The sequence below is a fragment of the Lagopus muta genome, chromosome 6 (genome assembly GCF_023343835.1).
Source record: "Lagopus muta isolate bLagMut1 chromosome 6, bLagMut1 primary, whole genome shotgun sequence".
Taxonomy (NCBI): Eukaryota; Metazoa; Chordata; class Aves; order Galliformes; family Phasianidae; genus Lagopus; species Lagopus muta.
The window spans coordinates 58,672,419-58,699,861 of record NC_064438.1 but is presented as its reverse complement, the minus strand read 5'-3'; the positions used below and the strand labels follow the sequence as shown (position 1 = coordinate 58,699,861).

General features: G+C 43.8%; 1 protein-coding gene across 5 annotated transcripts in view; it reads left to right on the top strand.

Annotated features, from left to right (window-relative positions):
• The window catches only part of TOGARAM1 (TOG array regulator of axonemal microtubules 1), a 33,060-nt gene extending 5,621 nt beyond the window's left edge, over positions 1-27,439 (top strand). Inside the window, exons 2-21 of one of the 5 annotated variants that reach the window (XM_048949118.1) lie at positions 2,283-2,439; positions 3,936-4,070; positions 4,647-4,925; positions 6,231-6,484; positions 7,580-7,806; positions 9,633-9,733; positions 13,149-13,238; positions 13,709-13,872; positions 15,120-15,288; positions 15,597-15,731; positions 16,462-16,600; positions 17,270-17,375; positions 17,754-17,989; positions 21,448-21,606; positions 22,310-22,436; positions 22,728-22,846; positions 23,539-23,800; positions 24,991-25,237; positions 25,793-25,879; positions 26,736-27,439. In XM_048949118.1, the coding sequence (XP_048805075.1) occupies positions 2,283-2,439; positions 3,936-4,070; positions 4,647-4,925; positions 6,231-6,484; positions 7,580-7,806; positions 9,633-9,733; positions 13,149-13,238; positions 13,709-13,872; positions 15,120-15,288; positions 15,597-15,731; positions 16,462-16,600; positions 17,270-17,375; positions 17,754-17,989; positions 21,448-21,606; positions 22,310-22,436; positions 22,728-22,846; positions 23,539-23,800; positions 24,991-25,237; positions 25,793-25,879; positions 26,736-26,989 (3,447 nt within the window). In that variant the 3' untranslated portion in view covers positions 26,990-27,439. Of the gene's footprint in view, positions 1-2,282; positions 2,440-3,935; positions 4,071-4,646; positions 4,926-6,230; positions 6,485-7,579; positions 7,807-9,632; positions 9,734-13,148; positions 13,239-13,708; positions 13,873-15,119; positions 15,289-15,596; positions 15,732-16,446; positions 16,601-17,269; positions 17,376-17,753; positions 17,990-21,447; positions 21,607-22,309; positions 22,437-22,727; positions 22,847-23,538; positions 23,801-24,990; positions 25,238-25,792; positions 25,880-26,735 lie in introns of all 5 variants that reach the window. The other 4 variants (XM_048949121.1, XM_048949120.1, XM_048949119.1 and 1 more) reach the window with 4 other exon arrangements.
• The last annotated feature ends 4 nt before the right edge of the window (positions 27,440-27,443 follow it).

Here is a 27,443-nt window from a genome sequence, read left to right as displayed (position 1 = left end):
TGAAGAACATTGCTGTGGCAATGAATTCCCCTGTTCCTTTTTTAACTGTAATCTTTCTTAACTCCAATTTAGGCGAGCTATCAGAACAGAAACATTGCAATTTGGGGCACAAAAGCACTTGTCAAAAAACCAAATGCTTTTGCCCTCCTGAAGGCACAACAGATGCTGTTGTGTCTCCCCATGGATGTTGGTAGCCAGGTGTCCCTGGGGGTGCTGTGTGGAATGCACAGCGTGCCTAGATAATAAGATAAATGTTATTTTCTGCCTTCCCCTACAAAACATACGTGCTGCTGGAAGCTGTGCCCTTGGCTGCAGCAGCAACAGCAGTGGAACGCTCTCCTGAAGCTCTGAACCGAGTTGCACGGTGCACTTAGGCTATGCTCACATAACTTCACGGTTTGACAGTGTGTGTGGGATTCCTTGTTGGAGGTGTCAGACCCCAGGAGATGAGCCGTGGTTTTTCAAGGGTGATGGAAAAGTACTTTGGGGAACTGTCATGATCCACTTGTGCTGTGCTGGATGTTTCCCCAGGTGGGTGTTGCTGGTGGCCCCATGCAGTTGCTGTGCATGCAGGGGCCGTGGCAGCAGTGTGCCCCTGGGCTGCTCAGCAGCACTCTGACTTCTGCTGCATGGCTACCAAGGTTCTGCTGCGCTGGGAATGAAATCAGAATGAAAGCTCTGAGAGTTCCCTTCTCTGAGATCTGTTGCAACGAAAACTCCGGTGGCCTTAGGTTTGCTTTATTTGCCACTACCCTGCGTGCCCCTGTAATTACAGTTAGCGTACAAGAAAGCAGACAGCTTTTATTCCTGCAGCTGGAATTGAAGCACCTGAGCAAAGCTGTACAGTCATTTCAGCATCGTGTCATTTGTTCTTTCTGCATACATTGGCTGGTGTGCATGGAAAGGCGTTAGTACTTTGTGCAAGTAATGCCCGTGTCCAGGCTGATGGATTAAAATGCTGTTTTCTAATGGCTTGTTTGCGGGAGTGGGAATTGGACTTGATGATCTTGGAGGTTTTTTCTAACTGGAGTGATTCTGTAATTCTGTGCATGCTGAATTCTCTTTTGTCCTCACTTCTAATAACCTGAAGCAGGTTTCTCAGCACACTTGGCTGCTGTCTCTCATGTTAAAGTAAAACCAGCATCCTCAGGATGCTGCCATCACAGTGACTGAAGGATTGTCCTCAGACTGCATCTCGTCACCAGAATCTCTTTCTTCCCAAAGCTTCATGTTCCCTGCTCCAGTCTTACCAGTGCCTTCTGGGCTTCTGCAGTCTGCCTTTAAGAAGGGGATCTGGACTGATCTCTTTTTACCTCAGCTTCTTAAGTTTTCCCTAGTTGCCAGCTTTAAACCAAACTTTTAGGCAGTGAACCATTTTAATGGAGAATCTGATCTCTGAAACCCAATTAAAAAGCACAGTCCTGCACTGAAACTGTATTTCAAGGGAGGAAGATTTTATATCCAGTTTCCAACTTTTGAGCATTGCGGTGGCTTTGCTTGGAAAGTTTCAGATGAGATTTTGCCCTGTCTGAGCAGCCCAGCTCCCACATGGGGCTGCAGCCAAATGGCTGCTTTCCTTCTGTAGTTGCTGCCAGCAGGGATGTGTGTGAGTTACTGTGTGCCTTGTAAGGGAGGAGCACGGCCACGGGAAGCAGATTTAGGCCTGAGGGATGTAAAGGCATGAGTTCAGTTTTCCACGAGGAGTGTCTTAATAGGGCTTGGAGATTTTGTTTCTTTGACTTGTATAAATGCCTCTTGTGTTGGGAATCTGTGCCTTGAGAGGACCTGGGGGCCCCTTTCCATTGGTGAGCACGTGGTTCCTGCAGCTGGTTCTCATTGCAGGGTGCTGATAGTGCAACGCACAGCTTTTGTGCTCCATCTGAAGCGTGCTGTTTTCACAGCTCAAATAGCCACTGTCTGGTTAAAGATTGAATGTACAGAAATCAAAACAATATTTAATTTTTAAAAATGATGAAGAGCGCAACTTTTTATTTCCATTTTTTTTCTTGAACATTCGATGTCAACCTGTGGGAGTGAAAATGGGAAACCCACAGCTCCGTTCTCCTAGGTAGGATTCCTCCAGTATTGGCAATCTGGGAGTAGCTGGGCAGGCAGGTCGGAGTGCTTTGTGGCTGCAGCTCCAGTGCTTGTGGTTAGCAGAGGAGCTCCAGCGCTGTGCTGGCAGGTGAGGGGGCACTGGGGCTCGTGGGCGGCGTGCAGCACCGTGAGAGAGCGCTCTGTTCACGTGCACCTTTGTTTCTTTGTGTTCCTTTCTCCTGCAGTTCTCTTCACCCGGAGATTTTCTCCATTCTCCAAAGCTGCAGCCCTCCCAAGGAACGCCGGGCAGCGATGAGTTACTTTTCAGTAGAAGAAAACCGTCAAGAGATTTATTTCAGAATAGCGTAGATTTCAGTTCTGAGCATTCTTCGCTTTGTGCCGGTGAGTACCAACATGAGTCCTGTGTGACCTGCTGTAGGGAACCTGCTTTGGCAGGGGGTTGGACTCGATGATCTCTGGAGGTCCCTTCCAACCCCTACAATTCTGTGATTCTGAGTACGTCTGATCTGCCATTTGCAAACAGGTTTATATGAACAGAAACGTACAGCTTTATGAGGATGGCTTATTGCCTGCAGCTGTTGGTTTTGCTCTGGGGTGTCATGCACAGCACAGAGCTGAGAACAGGCACCGGGCGATGCCTGCAGCCAGAGCCATCTGCACAGCCCTTTGACCCGGGGCACTCACACCATCTCAGCACCTGCCCCTGCTCTCCAGCCCTGCTGCACGCACACATGTCCGCCACATTCAGTAGCTCCATCAGAGCTTATGGGTCTGTCCTTTCTGCAAATAGCGCCACGTTACTTCGCAGTGAGTTCAAACAGTGTGCTTATGTGAGCAGATGTACTAACAAGTGGGCTCAGGAGATCCCTGAGAAACGCATCTTCCTGCTCCTCTCCAAAGGGAGGAAGAAGTGACCTGCAGAATGGCAGCAGTCATGCAGCCAGAGCTTCTTTACACTGTGAAATCCAATTTGAATTGCAGATAAAGGAGGCACAAAATGTTACGAGCAGAAATACGTGGTTGGCTAGAACAGCACCTACCAAGAATCAGGTGGTAGTGACTGCAGGATGTGAAATACTAAACCACAAACTGGACAACATGTTGGGGGGGTCATATTTGCGTGTGATGGGCTCTTCAGAAGTCCAGTTAAGTTCACATCTCATCTAGATTTGTGTGTTGTCTCCTTTTTTCTTTTTTTAACTTGTATGAACAGCTGGGGTAGCAAGCTGTCTGAAGAGGGAGCTTGAAAGATTGTTTAAAGGATGAAAAATGTCATGTTTTCGAAAACCAGCTCCATAAAATATCTTAGGTGTAGGACTGCACTTAATTTATGCTAGCAGTGTCAGCTTAGTGGTTTGTATTTGGTAGCCAAGAAGCACACGAAGAGGCTGGGCAAGACCAAGCCTGCCTTGTTCTCTTCCCTTGGCAGTGGTTTTGTGCTCTGCGTTCTTTGAGGAGCGCTGATGTGTGGAACGCAGAGTCTGCTCATGGTTATGCTGAGAGTGGTATTGCTGTAAAGAAACTCGCTGTGTTTTGGGGTTTTGAGGTGCTGTGTTCTATTGTCATATATATATATATATATATATTTTTATATATATATATATATATATATATATATATATAAAGAGCTGATTGTTCTGTCGTGGGTTTTTTTATGAGCACCCCTCGCTCTCAGAGTTGGAGGGCTGCCCTGGGAGAGCGGCCAGGCATCTCTCTAGCTTGTGCCTATGAACAGGATTAGGAGTCGCTTAGAAACTCTTGTATTTATCACTAGTTACTTCTTACAAAATCGATGTCTTAATTTGCTATTAAATATTACATACATTTTTTTAAACAGTGTGTGTGAAGTCTCATTCATTGTGCTCTCCTTCTGAAAGGTGCTGTGGGCTCTCATCAGCCACATACTTCAGAGAAATGTGGAACGCTTGGACACACACAGACACGTGGGAAGAGTGGTAGTGTGGACTCTGCTTTACAGTTCTTGGGATTAAATAACTGCCAGCAAGACAAAGGTATTTGGATTTTAGCTGTGTTGTAAGCAGTGTGTGTTACTTGCAAAGTGTCTCTCTGTGCTGGCTGAGGAGATAAAACTATGATAATTGTTCTATCCCTATTCAGAATCTTTCCATTTTTGACCTACTGGTTTCTAGGAGAAAATAGTATTTGAATGGTTTTTAAGGAAGTATCACTTAAAACGTTTGTGCTGTATTTGTATTCTTGCATCACTGAAGCTTGAAAGTTGTCTGTCAGTGTTATGCAATGCAGACTTGGAATACAGAACAGCAAACAACAGAGCTGTGTTCCATCTGCTTGAATGATTCTTCTCTTTGAAATGTAATTCTTTATAGACATGCCTGCAAGACAGCTTAGGCTCAGGCTTGGTTGACCAAATGCAGCGAGGGAATGGATGTTGTGAGGGAGAACACAGTTTGCCAATTGAAGTTAGCTGATCTGCCTGTAATCAGTTGAGTGAAGTGCCGACCTTTAGTTTTGACTTGCAGAGAGTGCTTTATTTCCTTACAAATTATTATTTTAATAGCTGTCAAAGAGGGTAATTACCACAAATAGTGCTCTTTTACTTTGCTCAGTTTGTGCCAGCCTGAATTTTTCCAGCAAGACCCAGCGAGGTGTTTGCAGCCCAGCAGAACACACGTCGTCCTCGCAAGGTACTGCTGCAAACCAGGAGGCCTTCATCCTGCCATCCTACCCTCTGACATCCCCTGGGAGCAGCCCTAAGCACCTCTCCTCTCCAGCTGAGTCCCCAAAGAAGTCACAGCATAATACCATGAGCTTCTCAAACTCCTGGCCTCTTAAAAGCTTTGAAGGGCTGCACAAGCCAAGTTCTCAAAAGCCAAGAGACAGCGCAGGTAGGAGTGCTCTTAGTATACTGAGAACTGATTTCACGTTGGCTTTTGAAGTGACTACAAGGAGCAGCTAAAAACTAGCAGTGCCAGATAGGTGGGGAGTCATGCAGTGCTCTGGCTGTAGAAGTGCTGCAGCTGCTGTGCTCTGCTCATCCCACTGGGGGCTTCTTTTTAGAAGTATCATCTTTGTGTATTGGTAGTTTTAAATACTGATGTGTTTCATTTCTTTTGTCTTTACATATATGGGATAGAAGATAATATGCAATGGCTCTGCTTTTCTTATTGGTGGTGTTATCAGCAGAAGGCTTACCATCAGACTGCGATAAAATCAGACCCCAACATCTAGCACTCTTAGGGAACGTCTCGTTACTTCTAATGCCCCAAATGACACACGTACAAGAAAGTTCTGCTCATTGCATTTTGCCTTTTCACTTCTTTATTTGCAGCTGGGAGCCTGCATGTCAGATTTCCAGCATTTAGAAAAACTCTTTAAGTTCTGTTCCCAATAAGCACCTCTTCAGTGAGCGGAATCTGTGCTTGTTTCATCCCAATTTATACTGACAGCTAATGGCAGAGGCTGCTCTTTGTGCTCTGGTTTCTGTCTTTAGAGACCTCATGCATACATCATGTTAACCAGAAATAATTTTAAGCTTATTTAGTTACAATAATGTAAACAATTTACCAAATTTCTTTTGAGTGTAGTTGGTAAAGGCAGTCTTCTTGTAGGTTAAAATGACTTCAGTATCTGTTGAGCTTAAATTGATGCCTCCCTTCCCCCACTCATGAAGCGTACTTTCTTTAAGCAAAATCACAGTTTCCACTTATAATTTTGCACTGATTTAAAGAAGTCTGTTCTACATATGTGCAGAAATTTGAGTCTCAACGAAGATAAAATTCAGAAGGTTTCTGAATTAATTCTTTGGAAGCCATCTGTCCTTTGAATGCAGAAAACTTTTTATCTTGAAGGTGTGTGTTTATCTCTTGATTTTCTGCGTATTGCCAACATTTTACTTCACTGTGTTTCTTCAGGATAACTATTGTTGTTATTGTTGTTATAGTGTTGCAGCCACTTACAGTAGAATTTCTTAAGGCACCAGTCTTTTTCTCCTGTTGATTTTACAAACATTTGCTGGTACTCAGCCTGACTGGATCTTCTTGAAATGTGTTTATAATAGTGAGTGCAGCCCGGTGCATCAGCGTGTTTCAAATGATAGAACTCATCTCAAAAGTAGCTTTCCCACGTCAGATTGCAGCGCTGTGTCCATGCCATCTCTCCCAAGGACTGACACCTGGCTCTGTCTTATCCAGGGCAGAACTTGCAGGAGAAGCATTCTCCTCTGCAGCTGAAGCCCACCTTGGTGAGACACCCAGCATCCCGCCGGGGGCTGGCTGGGAGCAGCAGGCCTGTGCCCCCCATCCCACACCTCGCCAGCCCCCTGCCCAGCAGGGCACAGGGGAGAGCCGAGCAGTGCGAGGATGCGTGGATGAATGAAGCGGGCAGGAAGCTTGCAGCTGATCTGTCAGAGCTGAGTGTCGATGACGAGGAGGTGGACCAAGAAGAGGTTTGTTTATGTGTCATTCAACACACTTGTCCAACTGATAGATTATAAGCCAGAAACTAACATGCGTTTCTGACTCGGACTGTTTGGCACTGTCATCAGTTCAGCAGACCTGCACTGAGGTACCATTGGGTGTCCAGCAGAAGCTAGGTAAAGCAGTGAATGCAGATTCTGAAGTACACTCGCTGTGTTTCTTCTAGGCATCTTGATTTCACTTTTTTTCTCAGCACTGAAGTCATGATGTTTGCAGTTATTGTGGCACTGAAGCAGAACAGCAACCCTTGGTCCAAATTCTTTTGGTATTTAGGCTTTACTGTAAATTTCACATCAGCTTTAAAATAGTACTTTCTTTAGTTAGAGGTAAGGGCCCCGAATCACTAATAACTTCACTGAAGAAGGGTTCTTTGGACTCTGAGCTTCCTTAGCCTCCCAAGTCCACTGAGCAGGCTGTCTGTGGTACTCAGCACTCCCCAGCTCTCTTGGAATTCAGTTGTTTTTCATTATATAAGTGTGAGAAACTGGTGTGAAGCCGGATGAGCATGATGCCACTGCATCTGTTTCACACAGCATTGATGTGCTGGACATCAGGCTTCTGCTCTGTTTGGGGGGGCTTGTGCCTATCCCTAACACTGCCTGCTGCTGGTGAGGGATCCTAGTGCTGCCTCTGTGGTGTCTGAGGGGTACTGAATGCTCTGCACCAGTCTGGAACATAGTCAGATGCCACAGAGCTGTGACGGATTGCTTCCAGAGGTGGTGCAGCTGTGTCCACCTCGTCAGAAGCAGTGCTAATTACATGAGAAGCATTGGTCCTGTGGATGGTTGTGTTGTTTGTGGTCTTTCCCCATGCATTTGTTCTTAATTCTGTCGCAGTTGGTAGAAATTGTTTGAGTCTCAAATTCTGCCTTTAGAATCTAAGAACAGTAGCAGTTAATGGCTTCACTTTGCAGTCTTCTTCCATCCTGTATGCATGATTGAAAGTACTTTGAGGTGCTGAACAGGCAAGGGAAGAGTTCAGTGCCACGTGCCCATTGAATTGACAGCCATAATTTCTTTACAGTCATTAAAAACGGTCTTTTTTCATTTTCCCATCCCGTTTAGATGCAGAGTTCACTCAGATCTCTACGAAATAGCGCAGCTAAGAAGAGGGCAAAGCTAAGCAGTAACTTTTCAGAACTTGACAGCCCTGATTCTGCTCTCAAGCTCAGTCTGTCTGCAGATTCCCCTTCTCACGCTTCCTCCCCGAGCTCCTGTAGCGAAAGTGGAGCTCACAGCCAGGAGTCTCTGACCTCACCTGCATCCACAGCTCCTCGGAGAAGGAGAGTAATGTGAGTAGAACTTAGGTGTCAGCTCTGCTCTGAAAGTCTCACCCAATCCCTGCTGCCGTTAGTTAAATATTAACAAGGTTGGAATCTCTGATTCATCTTTTCAAGCAGGCTGCTATGCTGAATAACTTGATTTTTATCTGAGAATTATTTCCCAACCTAAAAAAAACACATTGCTTTTACCATCACTGGTTAATTATTTTCTAGTTTGCGTCGGTTTTTAATTGGAAGGAGTCCCTTGGTGCAGTCAGTAACACTGCACAGTTGGTAAAATATTGGCAGTGGCAGTAAATATTTTATTAAGATTTCAGCCCGTTGTAGAAGTGATGTGAACCATAGCAGAAACAAATGAGTGAGAGGGAGAGTGGGTTAAGAGGCTAAAGTTTGCTTGCCTGGATATGGGCATGTTTTTTGGGTTTGTTGGTTGTTGGTTTTTTTCTACAATGAAAGGAAAACAACACAGGTGAATCTTATTATTGCAGATCATGTGTTGCTTCCATTTAATGAACTGTTTTTAAGGAAATAAAAATGTCTTTTGAGAAATTTTACAAATTCTGCAGTACAGAATCTCCTTTTCTGCCCTAGGAGCCCATGATTAAAGTCACTTTTAGCTCTGTTCTGAGGACACCTTTTACCTTAATAGAATAGGAAAGAAAAGAGGAGATAAACAGGAAAGGTTATTGAGGTGAAAGGGGGCTGGGGATTCAGCAACAGTGAAGTCTCAGAACTCATCTGTGTGTACCTGCCCTCTCCTCATGCATTACTGCTGGTTTTTAAAATAACATGTGATAATGCTGGAATACCTGAAATGTCAGGGCCACAAAGTGCTGCATGTGACCTTCTTCCAAGTCAGGTTTTGGCCAGAACGCCTCTGACTGAGTCCACATCCTGGACAACGTGCCATTGCCATTTTTGTGTGACGCACAAATTAATGTTTTACAGCATTCAGAGTTCTGGAATGCTGAGCTGGTAACAAAGAAATGACTTCTGGCAGGAAGGCTGAACTTGTAGACATGACAAACTATATCCCAAGGGCTTAAGAAGCCTTGGAATGTTCAGAGAACTTTCAGTTAGTTCAGATGCAGGCTTGCTTGCATTAGGAAAGGGCACTGTATGACCCTAAGGTAAGGGCAGCTGGGCAGCAAAGCTGTTGGCTGCTTCTGTGTGTTTGCTTTTAGAAGTATCAGTTTATTCACCAATAAACCACCGTGAGCAGGGGGAGCACGATTCTCCTATTAGTGATATCTCAGAAGGGTGCAAGTCTTCCATTTGTGTGCATTTTGGTGCTTCAGTTTGGTCCATGTTGGTACTTTGCTGTTTAACAGAGCAGAGCACTGGAATGAATCATCTTTAGTATTCAAGCACATTACTTTTAAGAAGGGCTGTCAAGATGGTGCTGCAGATAACAGCATTTTCCTGATGATTATCTGTCTGCTAGAAACAGATCTGAAAACAGCTCATTCCTGGTAGCCACAGGGTGGTGGATTTGTTCCCTGTCATTTGCCCTGCTTGCCAGTTTGGAACCAGCAGCATCAATCCTCTAGGCCAAATGATTCCTTAGCTTTTTGAATTTATGCTCCTAGTGTAAAGCTGACCCCTAAGGGTTGTCTTTATGCTGTTCTTCATAACGGAGCTGCTCACCAAATTATTTCTACTGAATTTGTTTTGTTTTTCTACTCAGTTTAGAAGTATTCTGGAAATATTTGCCTCCTGGGTTCACTGGGGAGCCAAAACTAGAATCCCTTGATGTCTTTGCTGAAAAATATTATTTAGTTAGGCTCTGACTAGCATAGAATTGTATTTCTGAAATGTCTTTTGTATTGTAACAGGTCAGACACCTTTCCACTGTTGGGAAATAAAGCACAGCCTGCAGGCATCTCTTCAGCGAGGAGCAGAGATGCAGATGTGGCAGAGCATAACTCAAGGCCAGGTATTTCACCGTGCTTATGAATGTATTCTGTGCTTCACCGACGTGACAGAATAGTCAGTTGATTTCACTTTGCATGTTCTTGCTTGTTCAGATGAATTTGTGCTCCTTGAGCACTAAGACAAGGTAATTGCTAGGCAGTATGTGGTCAAGTTGAGGTTATGCCGTGGAACTGCAGGCAAGGAGAGGCTTAAGGATTTCCTCCTTCCTGTGTCAGGATAAATTGTGTTAATGGAAGTGCTGCCTGTGAGGATGTACATTTCAAAATTCATAAGTGTGCAGCTTGCAAATTCATTGGATGCCAGCAGAGAAGAGTAGGAAGGGTCAAAAGGCTGCAAGCAGCTAATTTCCCGGTAGGAAATTGAAGTGATGCTACTGCAGGTAACTGCAGATTTCTGTCATGGGCAGAAATGAATTGCTTATGATTATGTATATTGAATTAATTCTGGTTCAGTTAGAAGATGTTTCCTTAGAGAGAAGAAGAGTGGGAGCCGTGCTCTTGAAGTCCTTCTGTGTTCTTTCTTCCCAGTGTCTCTCTGACGCAGCCCTCAGCAGCTCTGCATTTTTCCCCCAAGGTTACAAGGCGTGGTGTGATTAAGGCTGGGGGACATCTTACAGGCCCGAATTTGCCCAGCCATCCCAATGGATCAGTCCTTGTCACAACCAATACTGACAGGCTTTTTTCAGTACCTGAGGTTAATGAGGTCTCATTTGAGATAAAGCTGTTTTCCTCTTTTCTCAGGATAAATTAGAAAATAGGTTTGTCAAGTGACAGCTGAAGTCAGAGAGCAAACACTGCATACACACAGTGGTGTGTACTGTGGTTAATGATTTTTGCATTCCTTAAATGAAAAGATCTTCTGTGAGAAGTTCACCTTCAGCATAAGATGATGAGCAGCACATTCATTTTGCTCACTGAGCCATCTGCTCGTAGGAATGCACAGTGCTGGACCTCCTGTGAAGGGCTGCCTCTCTGCTTTACTGATAAGGTCAGCCTAATACCTGTGCAGCTGGCTGGTTGAAAGTCTTTTACTTCCCCTGCTGCCTGGCCATGGCCCATCTCACAGGTCAGAGCTCTGACTGCTCCCAGCTTCCACACTGGGAGAATTTCTAAATATCAGTTTGATGTTTAACTTTTCTCACTGTATTGAGGTTTTTTTTCTCACACCAAACCTACATTCCCCTTCTTGTAACTTAATCCCATTACTTTTTCTGTTTTACTGCACAGAATTTGAATTAAGAAGGCATTACTGCAGGCAGCCACTTTCAGGCTGGATGTGGCTCTGGGCAGCCTGGGCTGCTGGTTGGCGACCTGCACACAGCAGGGGATTGGAGCTGGATGAGCACTGTGCTCCTTTCCAATACACTTTTCATGCACCAGAAGATATTTTTTTTCTCCCTTTCATCTTCTATACTCTGAAGTAGCCTCTGTTTTTTCTACCTTCCCTCCTGAGGTCCAACATCACAGCTGCTGTTCTCCAGGCTGTTTTCAGCAGATCTACAGAGCTCTTTCTTGAAAATGCAGTACTTGTTATGCACTTAGAGTTGAGAGGAGCCAAAGGACTGCAACACGTATCTGTGCACATATCCCTCTATAATGTTTACCTTTTTTCTACTTATTTTCCACCCCAGTTTTGTATGGCTCATCACTTGTGCCTGTAGCTGGGGTGATTTGTCTGACCCATGTAATACATGTGGGTGATTGTGTGAAGAGCTGCTCCCTATAAGTATATATATGTACTTATATACCGAGATATAACCCTATCTCGGTTGGTTGCAGAGGATGTAGAAGGCTTAGATAAGTTAGGGTTATATTGCTGTAGAGCACACACAGTAAGTTGAACAGGTTGTAGCAGCTGATGCCCTAAACCCATCTGTCTGCCAGCAGCTGGTGCTGCAGTGCTGCTGGACGGGATGCAGCATGATGGGATGCTCCTGGGCTGCAACCCGCAGCCTCCTCTGCTCCACGTTGAGCAGCTCCAGCTCTCTGGCAGTCTCCCAGTGCAGCTGGTAATGGAAAGATTTCTTATGTTTGTAATTAATTATGTTCATTTGGAACTTGGGTTTATCTGTAGATGACAAACATTGCATGAGAAAGATGAAGGAAGCCTGAGAGCCTTGTCAGACTTTCATAAGCAAGAATTCTCCTACCATTTGGCTAAAAGCAGCCTGGGAGCCTCTGGGAATGTAACGCTTTGAGATCGTGTAGTACACCAGAAGCACACTCAAAGGTTCTGTTCATACGTGGCTTCTTTCTGCGTGGTTCACATTTGGTGCTAAAGGGACTTCTGGTGTTAGTGCAGTTGGCCAATGCTTGTACTGTGGCAGTGGGTGTGGAGCTTTGAGGACAAAAGCAAAGAGAAATGCCATGGACTCTAATTAAGAGTCAAAATACGGAGGAACGAGGAAATCTGAAGCATTCCATAGGTTTGTAATTTTGCTACGTTGCTATTTGTGTAAGTTCTCCTTTGTGGAGGCTTTCTAGAAAATGCATTTCAGAGTGTTTGGTGTGGTTTTTATTCTTACTGTAATAGTTGGGCTTTTTGGGCATTAGTTAACATTCGAGTGCCAGTTAAGTCCTAACAGAGATAATAGACATCATGAGAAAAGGCCAAGCATTATTTCTTTCAGTCTGAATGCATGAAGAGCTTTGGAAGTTTCTGTTTCTAAAGTACTCTGTTGGTTGTTGGTAAAATCAAGGAACTCAAACCTGTATGTATTTCTAAATTCATCTTTTCTGCTTAGAAATTTCAGATTATGCAAGTTAAATTGCAAAAGCAAGTGGTGGTTAATTATCAAATGTGGCTAATAAATAAGCATATAAAATATCCCATCTCCTTCCATGGGGAATGTGAGGAAATGCAGGTTGCTGTGGGAAACATTCAGTGCTGCATAGGAAAAATAGTTCTGCATTTTCAGTTTTGATCATGGAATCCTAGAACAGCCTGGGTTACAAAGGAGCACAGTGTTCATCCAGTTCCAACCCCTGCTGTGTGCAGGTCGCCAACCAGCAGCCCAGGCTGCCCAGAGCCACATCCAGCCTGGATGATGCAGTGGTGCTGGATTAGTTAAGAACCAATAAGAACCATTTCTGCACTTACAGTCAGTCAGATAGGAACTGCTGCAGTGGGGTTTCAGTGAAACCAGTTGATGTAAAACATTTACCCTCCCATTACAAACGTTGGTTGTCCTTCCTATTTTTAGGCAGAGATCTTTTCTCATACGTGCTTTCCATCATCTTGAGGATGCTGGTGTTCATTAAAGCCTGTGAGTGTCAGTAACTTGAAAATAAGTCAATACATGGAAGTCATAAACTGGAATGTCAGTGTACGGTGATACTTGGGAAGAATAACAGATGTACAGCAGGGTGAGCAGCCTTCCAGGTGTGCAGTGGGTGATTTTGTGTTCTGTTCTGCAGTGTTGGCCTGTAGCTCCCAGCAGCTGAGCAGCCCAGGTTCCATTTCACCCAGTCTGCTGTCTGAAGACGCGGTCGAAATCGTTGGTAAAGGTATGAAGAGAACTAACTTAGCTCCCACATCTCGTGTTTTTAAAATGGTAGAAAGTACACTTTTGTAAGGAGGCAGAAGGAGAAACAGATCCTTAAAACATTTTAGATTTTCAACAGTCTCCAGTTTAAATGAAAATAAAGAGAGATGCACCTGAAAGTTCTGCAGGTACTGCTTGTGGTATTCCATTCTAACAAGAAAAGAATGGCAGCAGATTTATGAAGGTTGGTTTTTGCTTCTTGCCTAGCCTGCCCTCCAATGTGGGCATCCCTCCTGCATGGGGGGATAAGGTAAGATTACCTCTGGCTGGAAATTGCCACTCATGGTTCAACAGCAATGCTTTTGTCTTCTGGAATTAATTTCGTTTTGCTTTGTGGTGTTTGGTTTTGTTGTTTTGTTTTGTTTTTTTGCTGAGTTCTGCTGAATGAAATAACTGCTTTGGTAAGGGTGTGTGACACAGTATGCCTTTCAGGTGTGTTTGGAAGTCCTCCTGCACAGACACAGAGCCTGACTGTAACGTGTGTAGAGAATGGAGATGACCAGTCTGTCCAGGAGCCTGAGCCATCGCTGGCGTTCTGTGGGAGAAGCATCCAGCATGGCAGCACTTCTCACTCCCGTGCTGAAAATGAGAGAGAGGTAGAATCTCAGGGCTGTTTTATTGTCTCACCTCTTGTTTCTGTATGTGTGAATACAGCACAATACCCTGTATTGTGGTAAACAGCAGTTTGATTAAAATACATGAATTCACAGCTCAGGTAACTTGCAACAGAATTCACATCCTTTCATTTCTGTTATTTGTGGAGTTCCAGCTGTAAGGTGAAGACTAAAGCTGGATTAACAAAGAGATGCTTTTGTGAACATGTGGCTGCATTGCTGCACTGACTGCTTATTTTGTAAATGATAATCAGGGCACAGTCATTTTCTTCTGATGTTTGCAGGATGTTACATTGGACCCAAAAGAACTTTCTTATTACTCAGTGCTATTTCTCTAACAGTTGTTAAAGATTTAATTACATTTCTGTGTAATGCAACTTACTGCAGTGTCCAGTCGAAATAAGGCAGCAGCGTGGTGTCATCGTTGCTTGCTGGTAACATAGGAGATAAATTTGACCTTAGCATGGAACTTGTTTGCATCTCAAACAGGCTGTTACAAACAACACCAGTTACCAGTACTGATGGTAGCAAATTCAGTGAACTGTGTAAAGCATTTGTGTGATCCTCTGATGTTTTAGACTAAAAAATAATTGGGGATATTTTGAAACACTGTAGAGCTTCACTAACATTTGCTGGTATTTCATCAATGGATCTTGAGACCCGTTTTCAAGGCTATGCTGGGGCTGGAGCAGGGCTCTGAACCATGTATTTGCTGTCTCGGATGGATGATTAAGTTACACCTTAAAATCTGTTCTTTGTGCAAGTGATTGGGGATGCAACAAGTGCAAAAAAAGTGGTTTCCTGCCTGACTGCAGGCTGATGGTGTGAGCACTGTCTGTTAGTGCAGTGTGAGGCACGAAGGCTCTGCATGTGTGCAGCCCCAGGCTGAGCCCAGTGGCTTTGTAGTGGCAAATGGTGGTGTTGGAAGTTTCCACCTCTCCTGAGGGCTCTGGGAGGAGGGCTGCAGGATGGAGTGGGGATGGGAAGTTTTTGTGGGAACTGTAAGCATCGTAAGGATCCAAGAGGCAGGTGTGAGGCTGCACTGCTGAACACTGCTTTTAAAAGCCTGTGAGCTTCAGTGTGAGCTAAATTGGTGACTTGGATGTTTAGGAAACAACACAAGGCTGACAGAGAGATGGCAGACTGTCCCATAGAAACCTTACTCTTGCTGGGTAGCTTTGTGCTCTCTATCAGGTTTCGTATCACAACGCGTTCGTTACTTTCTGTAGGTAAAAGTGACCATGTCAAAATCTGCCCAGGATAAGATGAGGCAGAAGAAAAAGGAAAGAAAAGAACAAAGTCACAAGGAATATCAGGAAGTCAAAGACCTTGAAGAAAAGGAAAAAAATCCTTGGGAAAGACTGAACCTGAATGAACCCAAGAGCACAACAGCTGACAGTGAGCAGTGGTTTTGTGTTAAATCGATAATGTGCTATTAAATGCTGCAGAAGTTGAAATGAAAACTCTGTGATAATTACTAAAAATGATGACAGTGTGACAGAAGGTATCACTGGAGTGAATTTTAGACAGCAGGTTGTTCTTTAATCATTTGCATTGTACTGTGAGTAGTGCGGAGTAAAGCACTAATGGAAACATTTGAAACACTGTAGTTAAAAAAATAATCAAAAACCAATGAGGATTGGAAGCAATAGTTTTTTTCCTTTTGCTGAATTGCTGTTGCTGTAGTTTTAACATTTATTTTCTAGAGTTAAATCTCCATGGGGATATATTGGCACCATCAAGAAGTGTGTCACTGTCATTAGAAAATGTTGCCCCGAATACTTCACTAAGAAGAACATCCAGTTTGAAGAAGGCAAAATGTTCAGCCTTGCTAGACTCTGGTAAGCTCTTGCATTGAGTGACATATAAAGACTGTTAAAATCCTTGGGTACATGGAGTGGGACATTTGCAGAGTGCAGTTGGTTTAGTATGACTTGTTTGTACAGTGGATTGCCTGCGATCCTTTGGGAGATTGCTGTGTTGGGAATGGTTGTGAAGGAGATTAGAATTCATCACTCTCCTTGGAAACTATTTGCATCCAAAATTTGGTAGGAAGATGTTTGCAATGTGAGAGGGTTTTTTTTTTTTTATTCACTCAGCAACTTCAGTGATGCAAGGAATTAATGGCAAGTGGACTCTTGCAACCTTCTCCCTCCCAGAAAAACATTTCTGGGAACATCTTGTCACTGAGATGCCTTCAAAATACACAGCAAAACCCTCTTCAGAACAGGTTCCTGTTGGTAGCAGTCAAAGCTCTAGAGTTTCCCAAGTGACTCTGTAAGTTTTGCTCTGTTGTCTTGCCATGCTGTGCATCAGCTTTTCCATCTAGAACAATGACTACTGCATTTGTGTTTGGGACTTTTTGAAGTGATGGTTCTGTACAAAACAATTACATCTGCTGAATGATTGAGGGTGTGACTGGGAAAACTGCCTTTGAAAACCTGGTCCCTTTGTAGCAGCCACCTAAATGCAAGAAGCTGGAGGTGCATTTTCTTCCTGTGGATGAATTGTTTCCTTGTGGTTGTGCGGTGTTTGATGGGCCTTCTGGCTTTTCAGATGAAATTCCTCTAGGGCCTCGAGGGCGCTATAAGGAGCGGACGCCATCGGTCACCCACAGCCCTGAAGTGATGGACCCTTCAGAACTGGAGCCCTTTGCAAAACCAGAGGCAGCCCTGACAGAAGCCCTGGCGCTCCTGGCTGACGACGACTGGTACGTGCAGACTTCTTACCTGCAGCCCAGTGCACTGTGGAAGGCTTTGTAAGGCTGTCGTTTGATAGCTTGCTTTTAAAAGCACTGCAAGGTGCAGGAAACATCAAATGCAAGAAATGATTACAAGTGATAGGTGAGAAAGTTTTTTAATCCACATCGAAATTAAACTGCTGTTAAGTCCTGATGGAGCAGTGCTGTCCCTCATTGCAGGGGAGCTGGACTGGATGGCTTTTAGGGATCTCTTCCAACTTCAAGGATTCTATGAAATTAATGAATCCAACTTAAATGCTGTAAATGGAGGCCTAATATTTGAGCTTTCACAAATTTTTAGCATCCCTTCTTGTCATTTTCTGTTAAATATAAAGCTTCACCAGTTGTCTAACTGGTAGGCTGGGGCTACAGTGCTGTTCCTCTTTAATTTTAGAGGGAAGATAATCCTCTAATTGCCACTACTGCGAGCAGCAGGCAGAATTTAAAGAGATGAGATGATTCCCTTCCCACATTGAAGGGAAGACTTGCCTCAAAAGAATTTTCCATGTTACATATCCTTGCTTTATTCTACGACATAACTTGGTTTGCTGTTTGGTTCTTCATTGTTCTGCTTTCAGTTCTTCTGTGGGACATTTGCAAATGTCTTGAATTTAGATGTTCTCCGTTCTCTTTGCACAGGGAGAAGAAGATTGAAGGTCTGAACTTCATTCGGTGTTTGTCTGCATACCACACAGCTGTGCTGACTGGGAAGCTCCACGAAACAAGTTTGGCTGTGGCTCAAGAGGTTAAATTTTAGTAGCAGAATATTTCACTGACAGTGTATACAAATGTATGTACTTCACAGCCGTGAGATGCACTGGAGTGAAATGCTATGTTCACCTATGATTAGCTCTCCTCTGTCTCACAAGGATGAGTTTGTAGTTCAGCAGAGCAGCTCATGCACTGGATACCAACAGCTTATTTGCTAAAAGACTGTAAAGATTTACAGCGTAACGTTTTTGAGTGCATGTGTTTTAATTCTCACAGCTTGTGAATCGAGTTAGAAATGTATTTCTCATTTGCTTTTGAAGTTACTTGAAAAGGGAAACGTGAAGCTTTTCTGATTTTTACGTTTATTTTATAAACATTATTCATTGTTTGTTTGGGTTTTTCCTGTGTGCAGGTCAAGAATTTACGCTCAGGTGTTTCTCGAGCTGCTGTGGTCTGTTTAGGGGATTTGTTCACCTACCTGAGAAAGAGCATGGATCAAGAACTAGATAATACAGTAAAAGTCCTTTTGCACAAAGCTGGTGAATCCAACACATTTATAAGGGAAGAGGTAGACAAAGCACTGAAGGCTATGGTTAATAATGTGACTCCAGCACGTGCACTTTGTTCTCTTATAAATGGAGGGCAAAGGTAATTCTTACAAAGACTTTATAAAGAACTAACTTTTAAATAGATTAAGTATATCAAATATAATCATTAAAAAAGTATATCAAAACATAACAGGCAGAAAATGGGAAATGCAATAAGCAAAGCTGCTGCCCAGGGCAACGTTTGTTGGCGTGAACGTGAAATTTCTTCTTGTGCATTACTGCTGATTGTGGAGCTTGCCGTGTTTTCTGGTAGTTTTGCAGGATTTCAGTGATTTAATTCAACGTTAATATAATACTCTTAGGAAACTGCTGGTTTGCTTTGTCTAATGAAGCTCACATAGCATCCTCACGTGCCATTCATTCTGCAATGAAATGCCTGTCTTTTTCAGTTCTTCAGCATTACTTTCTCTTTAAAAGAATGATCTACAACTTTCAGTTCTCTAGCTGCAATCATCTTGGCTGATTTCATGTTGTTCTCTATACATTGCTGCTTAATAGTCTTTCTCTGTCTGCGTTTAATTTCCTTTACAGTGGTGACGGCCTTTATTTTCTTGACTGCCTCAGATATGACAAGCTTCCATTTCTGGCTCCATGGTTTGTGATTCTGATCTCTAGCTCGCTCCAATCTGTAGCAGGAGTTACATTCTTGTCTTTCACCCTACCTGCTAAGTATGCTGCTGTTCTTTTATATCCTCATTTCCTGCAGTACCAAGACTTAACTGAGCCATGAGGTGTTTCAGTATGGTAGCTTTATCCCTGCTTCTATTTAATCTGCTGCGTATCTGTCATCACTTAGGTGACAAGAAATTCATGTCTGTCCTTTGCATTAAATATTTCAGATGCTCCATGATAAATCAGTCCACAGATTTGTTGCATAGCTAGAACCATAGCAGTTAGTTTTGATTCAGAATACTTTGTTTCTCATTTTGTTTCTGGGGAAGCTCGTTGCTTTGGAATATTCTGATTCTGTCTCTGAAAGCCAACGAGAACCATACTTCAATTATTTGAACTTCAAACTGAAAGGCAAATATCTGCCTTAGCATTTAGATGATTTAAGAAATGTGCCTGCATGTAGTCATTTGGGAGAATTTAAGAGCAGCAGGCAGTAATTGTGCACTGCTTTAAGTCAGAAGCCATGTAATGTGGTGCAGTTATTACTCACTCAGGTACTCCATCCCTTTTTCAGATGTCCTTGGCTAAGCAGTGCTGCTGATTGTAATTGCCTGAATCTGATCTCCCTGTCTTCAGCAGCAGATTCAAACTCACAGACACGTCCTCATGGGGTCTACAAAGATCTGACCCCCAATTTGTGAACTCAGGGATGCTTTCAGATACTTCAGGCATCAGAATTATCTGAACTGAGTCTGAATACAGCATTTGAAGTGGGGATTAATTTCATCGCAGCTAAGAAGCCATCAGTGCAAACTCTGACTAAATCATGGGGTACAGTGTGCATTTCATGCATGGCACAGCAGTGGATGCCCTGCGTAGCACTGGGGGCTTCACATTCTCTAATCCAGGCTTCAGGAAACTCTGCCCACATTGGCACCAAAGCCTGTGTGGCACATCTGCAGCCATCATCTCTATGGTCAGTAACAGTGAATATGGATGATAACTGTCTTCCCATGTGGAAATTTGGACGGAAAACGGGATGCACCTTCACTGCAAAATGGGGAAGTTGTGTTTGACACAGCTGCGTGATCACAGAAATGATGTATTTTCTACATCCATTTTATACATTTTTTTTCTATTCACCATCACTGTTCAGGTTAACAGGTATGATTTTTGTGTAGAATTCATAAGACCTTTTTTTAATTCACCCAATTTCTGCTAAACCTGTCTCAAGCCTACTGATCATAAGTATTACCCTTGTAGCCCTGAGCAGGCCCATGTGCCGAGTCTTCATCACCTACAGAACTGGTTCTGGCTTTACCAACAAGAGCAATCTGAAACATTTTTGTTTGCTTTCATGAGTTGCTGCTCTAAACACACAGGATAACTGCTGCAAGCTCACCTCACTGAGCAGATTCTTGATTCACGGTTGTGCTTTCAGAACAAGAAATTTTAAAGCCACGTTTCTTATCTGTACGAATATTGCTTAATTGCAGGATTTGATATGCATGGGACACAAATTCCTGCTGTTCTGCATGAGCAGCAGGTGCCTGTGGGGGATGGGGACTTGGTTTTACTGAGTGGAGTCTTTAAGCCTCATAGCTGTTGTTTTCCCACCAGCACATACAGCAGGAGATAGGCTGTGTCTGTTTCCCTTCTGCCATGCTCATGAGCACTGGGGCTGCTGTACAGACATGGCAGCAGGCACTGAGCTCTGGTATTAAGCTGCACAGAGCAGCTCAGACCATAGCTATGTTAACACAGAACTCAGCGTGCTGGCTGCCAAGTTACTTCATAGATGTCGTGGCCCGAGCTGCTTTTGGAGTTGCAACATATTCAGTTTTAATAGAGGCTGTTAGCTGTCTTTGTGCCAATTGAAGGCGCTTTGTGCAACATAAGGATACCTTCACCTCCAATGAGGCCATTATATTTATGGTACAAATCCTTCTGAAGCAGGAACAGTCATTCAGGAAGGACATGGGATGGCTGCGTCAGGCTGAGAAGCAGGGGAAGCCAGTAATGTGGATAGCAAGGCCACTGTTTTCCTTAGCTCCTTCCCTTAGACCTGGTGTTCCTTTGGAACAACAAGCCATAGTGGTGCCTCATTTACTGTGCACTAAAACTGTCCTTAAAACCCAGTGGTGAAAATAGAGTTGGAAAGCTCCAAATCTGCAGAACTGCACACTGAACACAGGGGATCAGCGGGTACTGCAGGATTTGTATGCAGGATTAGTTTGTTGCAAAAGTTTGGACATTAATTCCGAGTTTTTTTCTGACTTTTACCAGCATAAGAATGTAATGTACTCTGTCTTATAGAAAACAGGCTTCTGCAAGGCTTTTAGAAGTCAGTAGAATACTGCTTTATTTAATTTGAAATCAATATAAATGATATGGGATTTCTGTCTGAACGTGGGGATTTGTTTCACATAAAGTTGGTGGCAGGAACGTGTAGCGGTGAGCTTTCCAAAATATTTCACTAACGTAGGAAAATTTAGACAATAAATTCTCACAGAAAAGAATGAGCATCTTTAGTAATTTAAAAACTGCAGGATTCTGCCCTGTGAGAGGATAAAGGGCTGCAATGGTCTTTAACAAAAAGGAGGTCATCTTTCTTTTTCCCTTCTGCATTCATGTAGCTTGGGATTCTGTGTGAGTGAAATGATGCTTTCTGGTACTTAGCCCCATGAGTTATCCTTTTAAATGAAGCTACCAGGCTCTGTATTTTCTGTAAAGCCAGAATAGGTATCTGCATATCAGCACTATGCTTGTTGTAGATTATGCTATAGAATAAAAGAGTGCAGTTGTATGCCGTGTCTGTTAGGGTGCATAAACTCTGTTAGTTAGCTGCTGCAATGAGCTCTTACTAAGCAGTCGTGTTCTCTTTAGCCATCTGCATACAGCGGTGAGAAGATGCACAGCCCAGCACATGGCAGATGTTGTAGAGCGTATGGGAGCAGAGTGGGTGCTGTCTGGAACCAAAGGTGTCACTGATAGGACCTTCTCTGCGATTGCCAGGTTTGCACTGGATAGTTCACAGCAAACAAGGTTAGTAGAGTCAGTAATTCAGCAAAGCATACTAGAGGTGGCTGAAAACATCTGCACAGCTCAGTGTATGGTTCTCCACAGTGGTAAATGGCTGTTAAGATAACGTGTTGGGAACTACCTGAATGTCTCCTGCAGCTGTGCCCATGTGGCAGCAGGAAAGAGAGGGAATCAATGGATGAACTCTTCTGGCCATGTGCCCTACACAGGCCATGCTGGGGATCTGAGCTCTAGGATCAGTGTTATGCACTGGCACAGGGTGCCCAAGGAGGCTGTGGATGCCCCATCCCTGCAGGCATTCAAGGCCAGGCTGGATGTGGCTCTGGGCAGCCTGGGCTGCTGGTTGGCGACCTGCACACAGCAGGGGTTGGAGCTGGATGAGCATCGTGCTCCTGTGCAACCCAGGCCATGCTGGGATTCATGCTGTCTGACTGGCAGAGGTGGACCACCCTGTCTAAATACAGCCAATGCTTGAACACTAAAATGGAAGACTGTTTCAAGACTGCTTCTCAGTCTTTAATTTGTTCAGTTGTTGATCAGATAATGATTGTTGATCAGAGTTTCTTTGGGGAAAAATGAAAGGGTGTCTGGTTACACATATAGACAGATAGCAATCTTTTTGCACTTCTCTGTTTTGAAGTTACATTTGTCTAAACGTACAGATCAGTGCTCATGGATGTGTGTGCCATGGTCTTTTGCCCTGCAGGTATTATGGTCGAAAGATGCTTTTCTGCATGATGACTCATCCTGATTTTGATAAAACACTTGAAAAGTATGTGCCAGCCAAGGATTTACCTTACATTAAGGAATTTGTTAACAATCTACATCAAAAGGTATGTAGAAAAGCTTGTTTAACAGGTGAGAAACACAAACTGTACTAGTGGTTTTTAGGAATGGACATCAGACCTGTAGAGAATGGGAGGAGCATATTCAGGTGAAGACAGGTGATCAGATTAATACAGGGATTGTTACCTGACCTGTCCATACCTGTAATCCTTGCAGATACACTGGATCCACTGTGCTTTGCTGCTGTGCTTTGCATGACTGTTAGACTTGCCTCTAAAGAGTCTCCAGTGCTGCAGAACGTACCAACCAACTTAATAAGTAGTTCCATCTTTGTGCAGGGTTTGGGAGAGATGCCATTAGACACACCCTCAGCAAAAGGAAGACGTTCTCATACTGGTAGTGTTGGACATTCGAGGTCATCGTCTACTTCCAGAGATGCTCTCAACATCACTGACAGGTAATGACCTTCCTGAATATTCTATCCTGTGAACTGATCTCTAGGAGAATGATCTCGTGATGAGGAATGAGCACTGAAAGGTTCACAACAGGGTTAAACATAGGAGAAGAAAATGAGAAAACTGGACGTGTCCCGAGTAAGTTCTTTCAAATAGGATAGTCGCTAATATGAAAATGGCTTTCTGCATTTTGAAATTAATTTGTTTGTTGACTGCCTGTGAAAATGCACAGAGTGTAAAAACAAAAAACAAAAGAAACCCAAACACTTGCAGCTCATGGTGGGTCCCCCATTTCAAGATGTTGCCATCCAAGCTCTGCACAAACACCGTGCCTAGGAGTAGCTTCAGTAAGAATTGTCTGTAGTGCCTTTGGACGCTAAGTATTCAGTGAAATTCTGACTGGGGATGCTGAAGGCTTCACACCATCCTCTCTCCATTTTTTTTTTTTGTTTTCAGTTTTGGCTTCTAACAGTTCTTCTATGGATCTGAAAAAGAGGAAAAAAAAGCATGAGAGACTCAAACCAGGCCAGAACATCTGTATCTGAGAATATAGAGTTCATCGGCTCTGTGACTGCCTCTGGGCTTAGGGTGTCTTTCAGGAACAGATTTCTTTCAGGCACTATCTGCTATTCCGAATAATTAATTCCAGGCTTGATAAGATTTTCTTTTTGCTTTTGCATTTGCCCTTACGCAGAAAGGGAATGTCCAGGACTAACGACTCGTTTCAGCTTGCTGATGTATTTGCTGAAGTTCTTCCTTTCCGCAGAGAGGCTACAGAAGCACGTGAAGTCAGTAGAAAACCAGTTCCTCGTAATTCCCTGGAAAGTGAAGAATATGTGAAGGACATCGTAGGTTTATTGAATGCCAAAGACTTCCGGGATCGAATAAATGGCATTAAACAACTGTTGTCAGACACAGAGAACAATCAGGACTTTGTTGTTGTGAACATTGTGAAGGTAAGCCTATGACAGCTTCTGAGTTAGAAGGCTTTTAAAATTCCATCACAGAATTTTCTGCTAAAAATCATCATTTCTTCTTTCGATAACAATGTCTGATTAACAGGCAAGTACTGAGGGATGGGTCAGGTGTGCTTTGAGAGGAGAGATGTAAGCTGCAAAGGTAGTAAAGGCAATAAACGGGAGGAAGAAGTTGGAAGCTTTCACCTAGACAGCAGTTACAGAAGTATTTCTGGAATACTGTGTGCTGCTGCTGAGAAAATACCAAAATAGGAGCAGGTTACAGGCAGAGCAGGAAGGATAAAGCAAGGTATGAGACATTGTCACAGACAGCTGCAAGTTTTGTTAGCTTTGTTAATCATGGAGAAAGTGAGGAAGGGTCTTCACTGTAATATAACAGCTTAGGGTGAGTATTCTTTCCAGGAGAAGAAGAGTTCCTTGAGGAGAAGAGAAATACTGTGGTGATGTCCAACGGTTGTGAACTGCAAATAGAATGAAAGTGGGATTGACTTTTAGCAGTGCAATGCTGTAAATCAATAAAATACAGCTGTGAAACGTCCTGGTATCTTAACTGTGGATGTTTTTTAAATCCTTAAGATGAGATTCCTGTTGTGAAGAGGTGAAATTTAGAGTGGTGGGCTTGATCTAGGAACAAGAAGATAGACACAGTGGGAACAAATTGTAAGATGTCCAGACCAGGTCTTTTCTGTCAAGGATGCCTATTCCTAATGCCTCTGAAAAGCGAAAAAATCCCCTACTTTTTATCATGTTACTGCATGTCTTGTAGCAAGGCTTAGGGGTTATAATAGTAGGGTTTATTAATTCTTAAGATAACCATGTCACCGTGTGCTACAGAAGGCAAGTCAAACACATTTCAAAGATACTCCTGGATGTTCTTTTTGTCAAGTAGAGCTGCGTCTTGTTAAAAATAATTGCTTGCAATACTGAAAGTTACAGCTGGTTGGTATACTTGTAGTACATTGTAGAGCAAAGCCTGAAATTCAGATAAAGTTGGTTGGGTCCTGCTGAGGCATCCACACTATGAAAATAAACAGCGAGCGTTGGTTTACTTGCTAAAAAAATAATCCCAATTATTTGCATATCAGAGCCATCTTTTGCTATGGTGAACCACTGAAGCGTAACAAAAAAGCAGGAGACATAAAATCCAGCTCAGATATTCATTAATTCAGATGAATGCTGTTTGGATACGTTTTCAGATCTTCGACGCTTTCAAGTCTCGCTTACATGACTCAAACAGCAAAGTCAATCTGGTTGCTTTGGAGACAATGCACAAGATGATTCCGTTGCTGAAAGACAATTTATCACCAGTTATCAACATGTTAGTTCCTGCAATGGTAGATAACAACCTAAACTCCAAAAATCCAGGGATCTACGCAGCTGCAACAGATGTTATTCAGGCTCTGTGCCAACACTTAGGTAATCTATTTTCTCTTCAGTTTAAAGAGTTTTAATTGCATTACGCTTTAAATGTAAAGAGTTGCTCTTTTCAGTAATTTCCGTTCAATCATTACCTTGTTTAATGCATCCTTGCTTTTATTCTCATGCATTTTAAAGCATGCAAGTCATCGTAGACTTGTCCTAACTGTGTAGGTGGGCTTGTTATGTTTGCTTAGCAAGTCTGTCATCACCCAGCAGCATGTCAGAATACTGAAGCTCTAAAGCAGGCCAAAGAAGGAGACTTGGGGATCTGTATATGGCACAACTGTTATCATTCCTTAACTGTTTTGGCCTTGGAGCAGAAAGTTACTATTTTCATTAAAAGGAAAATGCTGCATCTTACCAGAGTCTTGGAGTTAGGGCTTGTTAAGATGATCCTCTTATGGTTGTATTTCCTTAAATAAATTACCTTTATTCTTGGAGTTAATGCATCATAAGTAAGATTCTTAGTTACTGTTTTTTTAATATCATGTTTGTTTCCAGAGTGTTTAATTTTGTTTACAATTCTTAATTTGTTTTGTTCTTTGAATTTAGACAGCTATTTGCTTCTGCAGCCATTCTGCACAAAAGTCCAATTTCTGAATGGAAAAGCAAAACAAGACATCACTGAGAAGCTTGCTGGTAAGGTGCTGCTTTGTTTTGCATGTTTGTTTGTTTGTGTACCATCCTAGCTACGCAAACTCCTTGCAGGATGAGGTGGTTGTGTATCTGCCACAGTGCACTGTGACCATCAACAGTATATCTGTTGTCAAATTTCACCCCCTTATAATGCTCAGTGAAGCTAGTACTGACAAAAGAAAAGATTGTTCTGTTCTGTGTAATAATAGAATTGCTCAGGTTGGAAAAGACCTTAAGGATCATCGAGTCCAACCCCAGCCCAACCATCCTACCCTAACTTAACAGCCCACCCCTAAACCACAGCCCTGAGCACCACATCCAAACGGTTTTAAAGCGCATCCAGGGATGGTGACTCAATCACCTCCCTGGGCAGCCCATGGCAGTGCTTCACAGCCCTTTCTGCAAAGAAGTGTTTCCTGACATCCAACCTAAACCTCCCCTGCTGCAACTTGAGGCCATTTCCTCTCGTCCTGTCACCAGTGAGAAGAGACCAGCCCCACTCTGCTGCAATCACCTTTCAGGTATTGGAAGAGAGCAGTCAGGTCTCCCCTCAGCCTCCTTTTCCCCAGCCCAAACAGCCCCAGTTCCTTCAGTCTCTCCTCGTAGGCCACATTCTCCAAGCCCTTCACCTGAGAAGATGAAAGGCGTGTTTGTAGGGAAAGCTGATAACTTTTATTGGACCACTCATGTTGCTGCGAAAAAGGACAAGCTTTTGAGCACGGCCTTCCTTCATTAGTTGCTGTGAAAAGATGCTTTGACTTTCAGTACTTCCACACCTCTCTCAGGGCAGGGGCTCACTTCTGGGCTGTACATTACAGTAGTCCCCAGTGATAATAAATAACTGCTCTCTTTCCTGCAGACCTGGTTGTGGAGCTGTACCCACGGAAGCCTCACGCTGTAGAGCAGAAGGTTTTAGTCGTCCTCTGGCACCTCCTGGGCACCATGACCAGCAGCGGCTCTCTGCCCGGAGCAGGAGGAAACATCCGGGCAGCCACAGCCAAACTGTCCAAAGCACTTTTTGCACAGATGGGGCCGAGCCTCCTTGCTCATGCTGCAGCTCAGCCACCGCACATCAAGAGGAGTTTGGAGGAGTTCCTGGAGATAGCCACCTAACCAGCGGGCCGCCTTGGGCCGAGGGGGCAGAAGATGGCAGTGGATGTGGGGCGGCCCTGGGCTGCGTTCACTTGGCCCAGGAGCTGCTGTCGGGATCACCGTGGGAGTGCTGGCGCGGGCTGCGCTGCTGCCCTCAGCGCTGGGTCCTGCGAGCGCTGCACCTCGCACTCAGCCGGAGGGGAACCGGCTGATACCGCATCCAGAACGCAGGGCTTGGTGCACCAACAGTGAACAACGGCTTTTTTTCACCCCCGTGCAGTATTAGCAGGGCGCCGTGCGGGATGGAGCCGAGCCCGGGGCAGCAGGGCACCGCCGGGAGCGCACGGAGCTGAGCGCCCGTTTGTGCGTGTAACGCGGCCGCCCCGCCCGTTCTGCTCGGCCAGCCCGGGCCCCGCTGCCGCGTGCGTTTTACACGGGAACTGACGCGAATAAAGGGATTTATTTCCGTAACCGC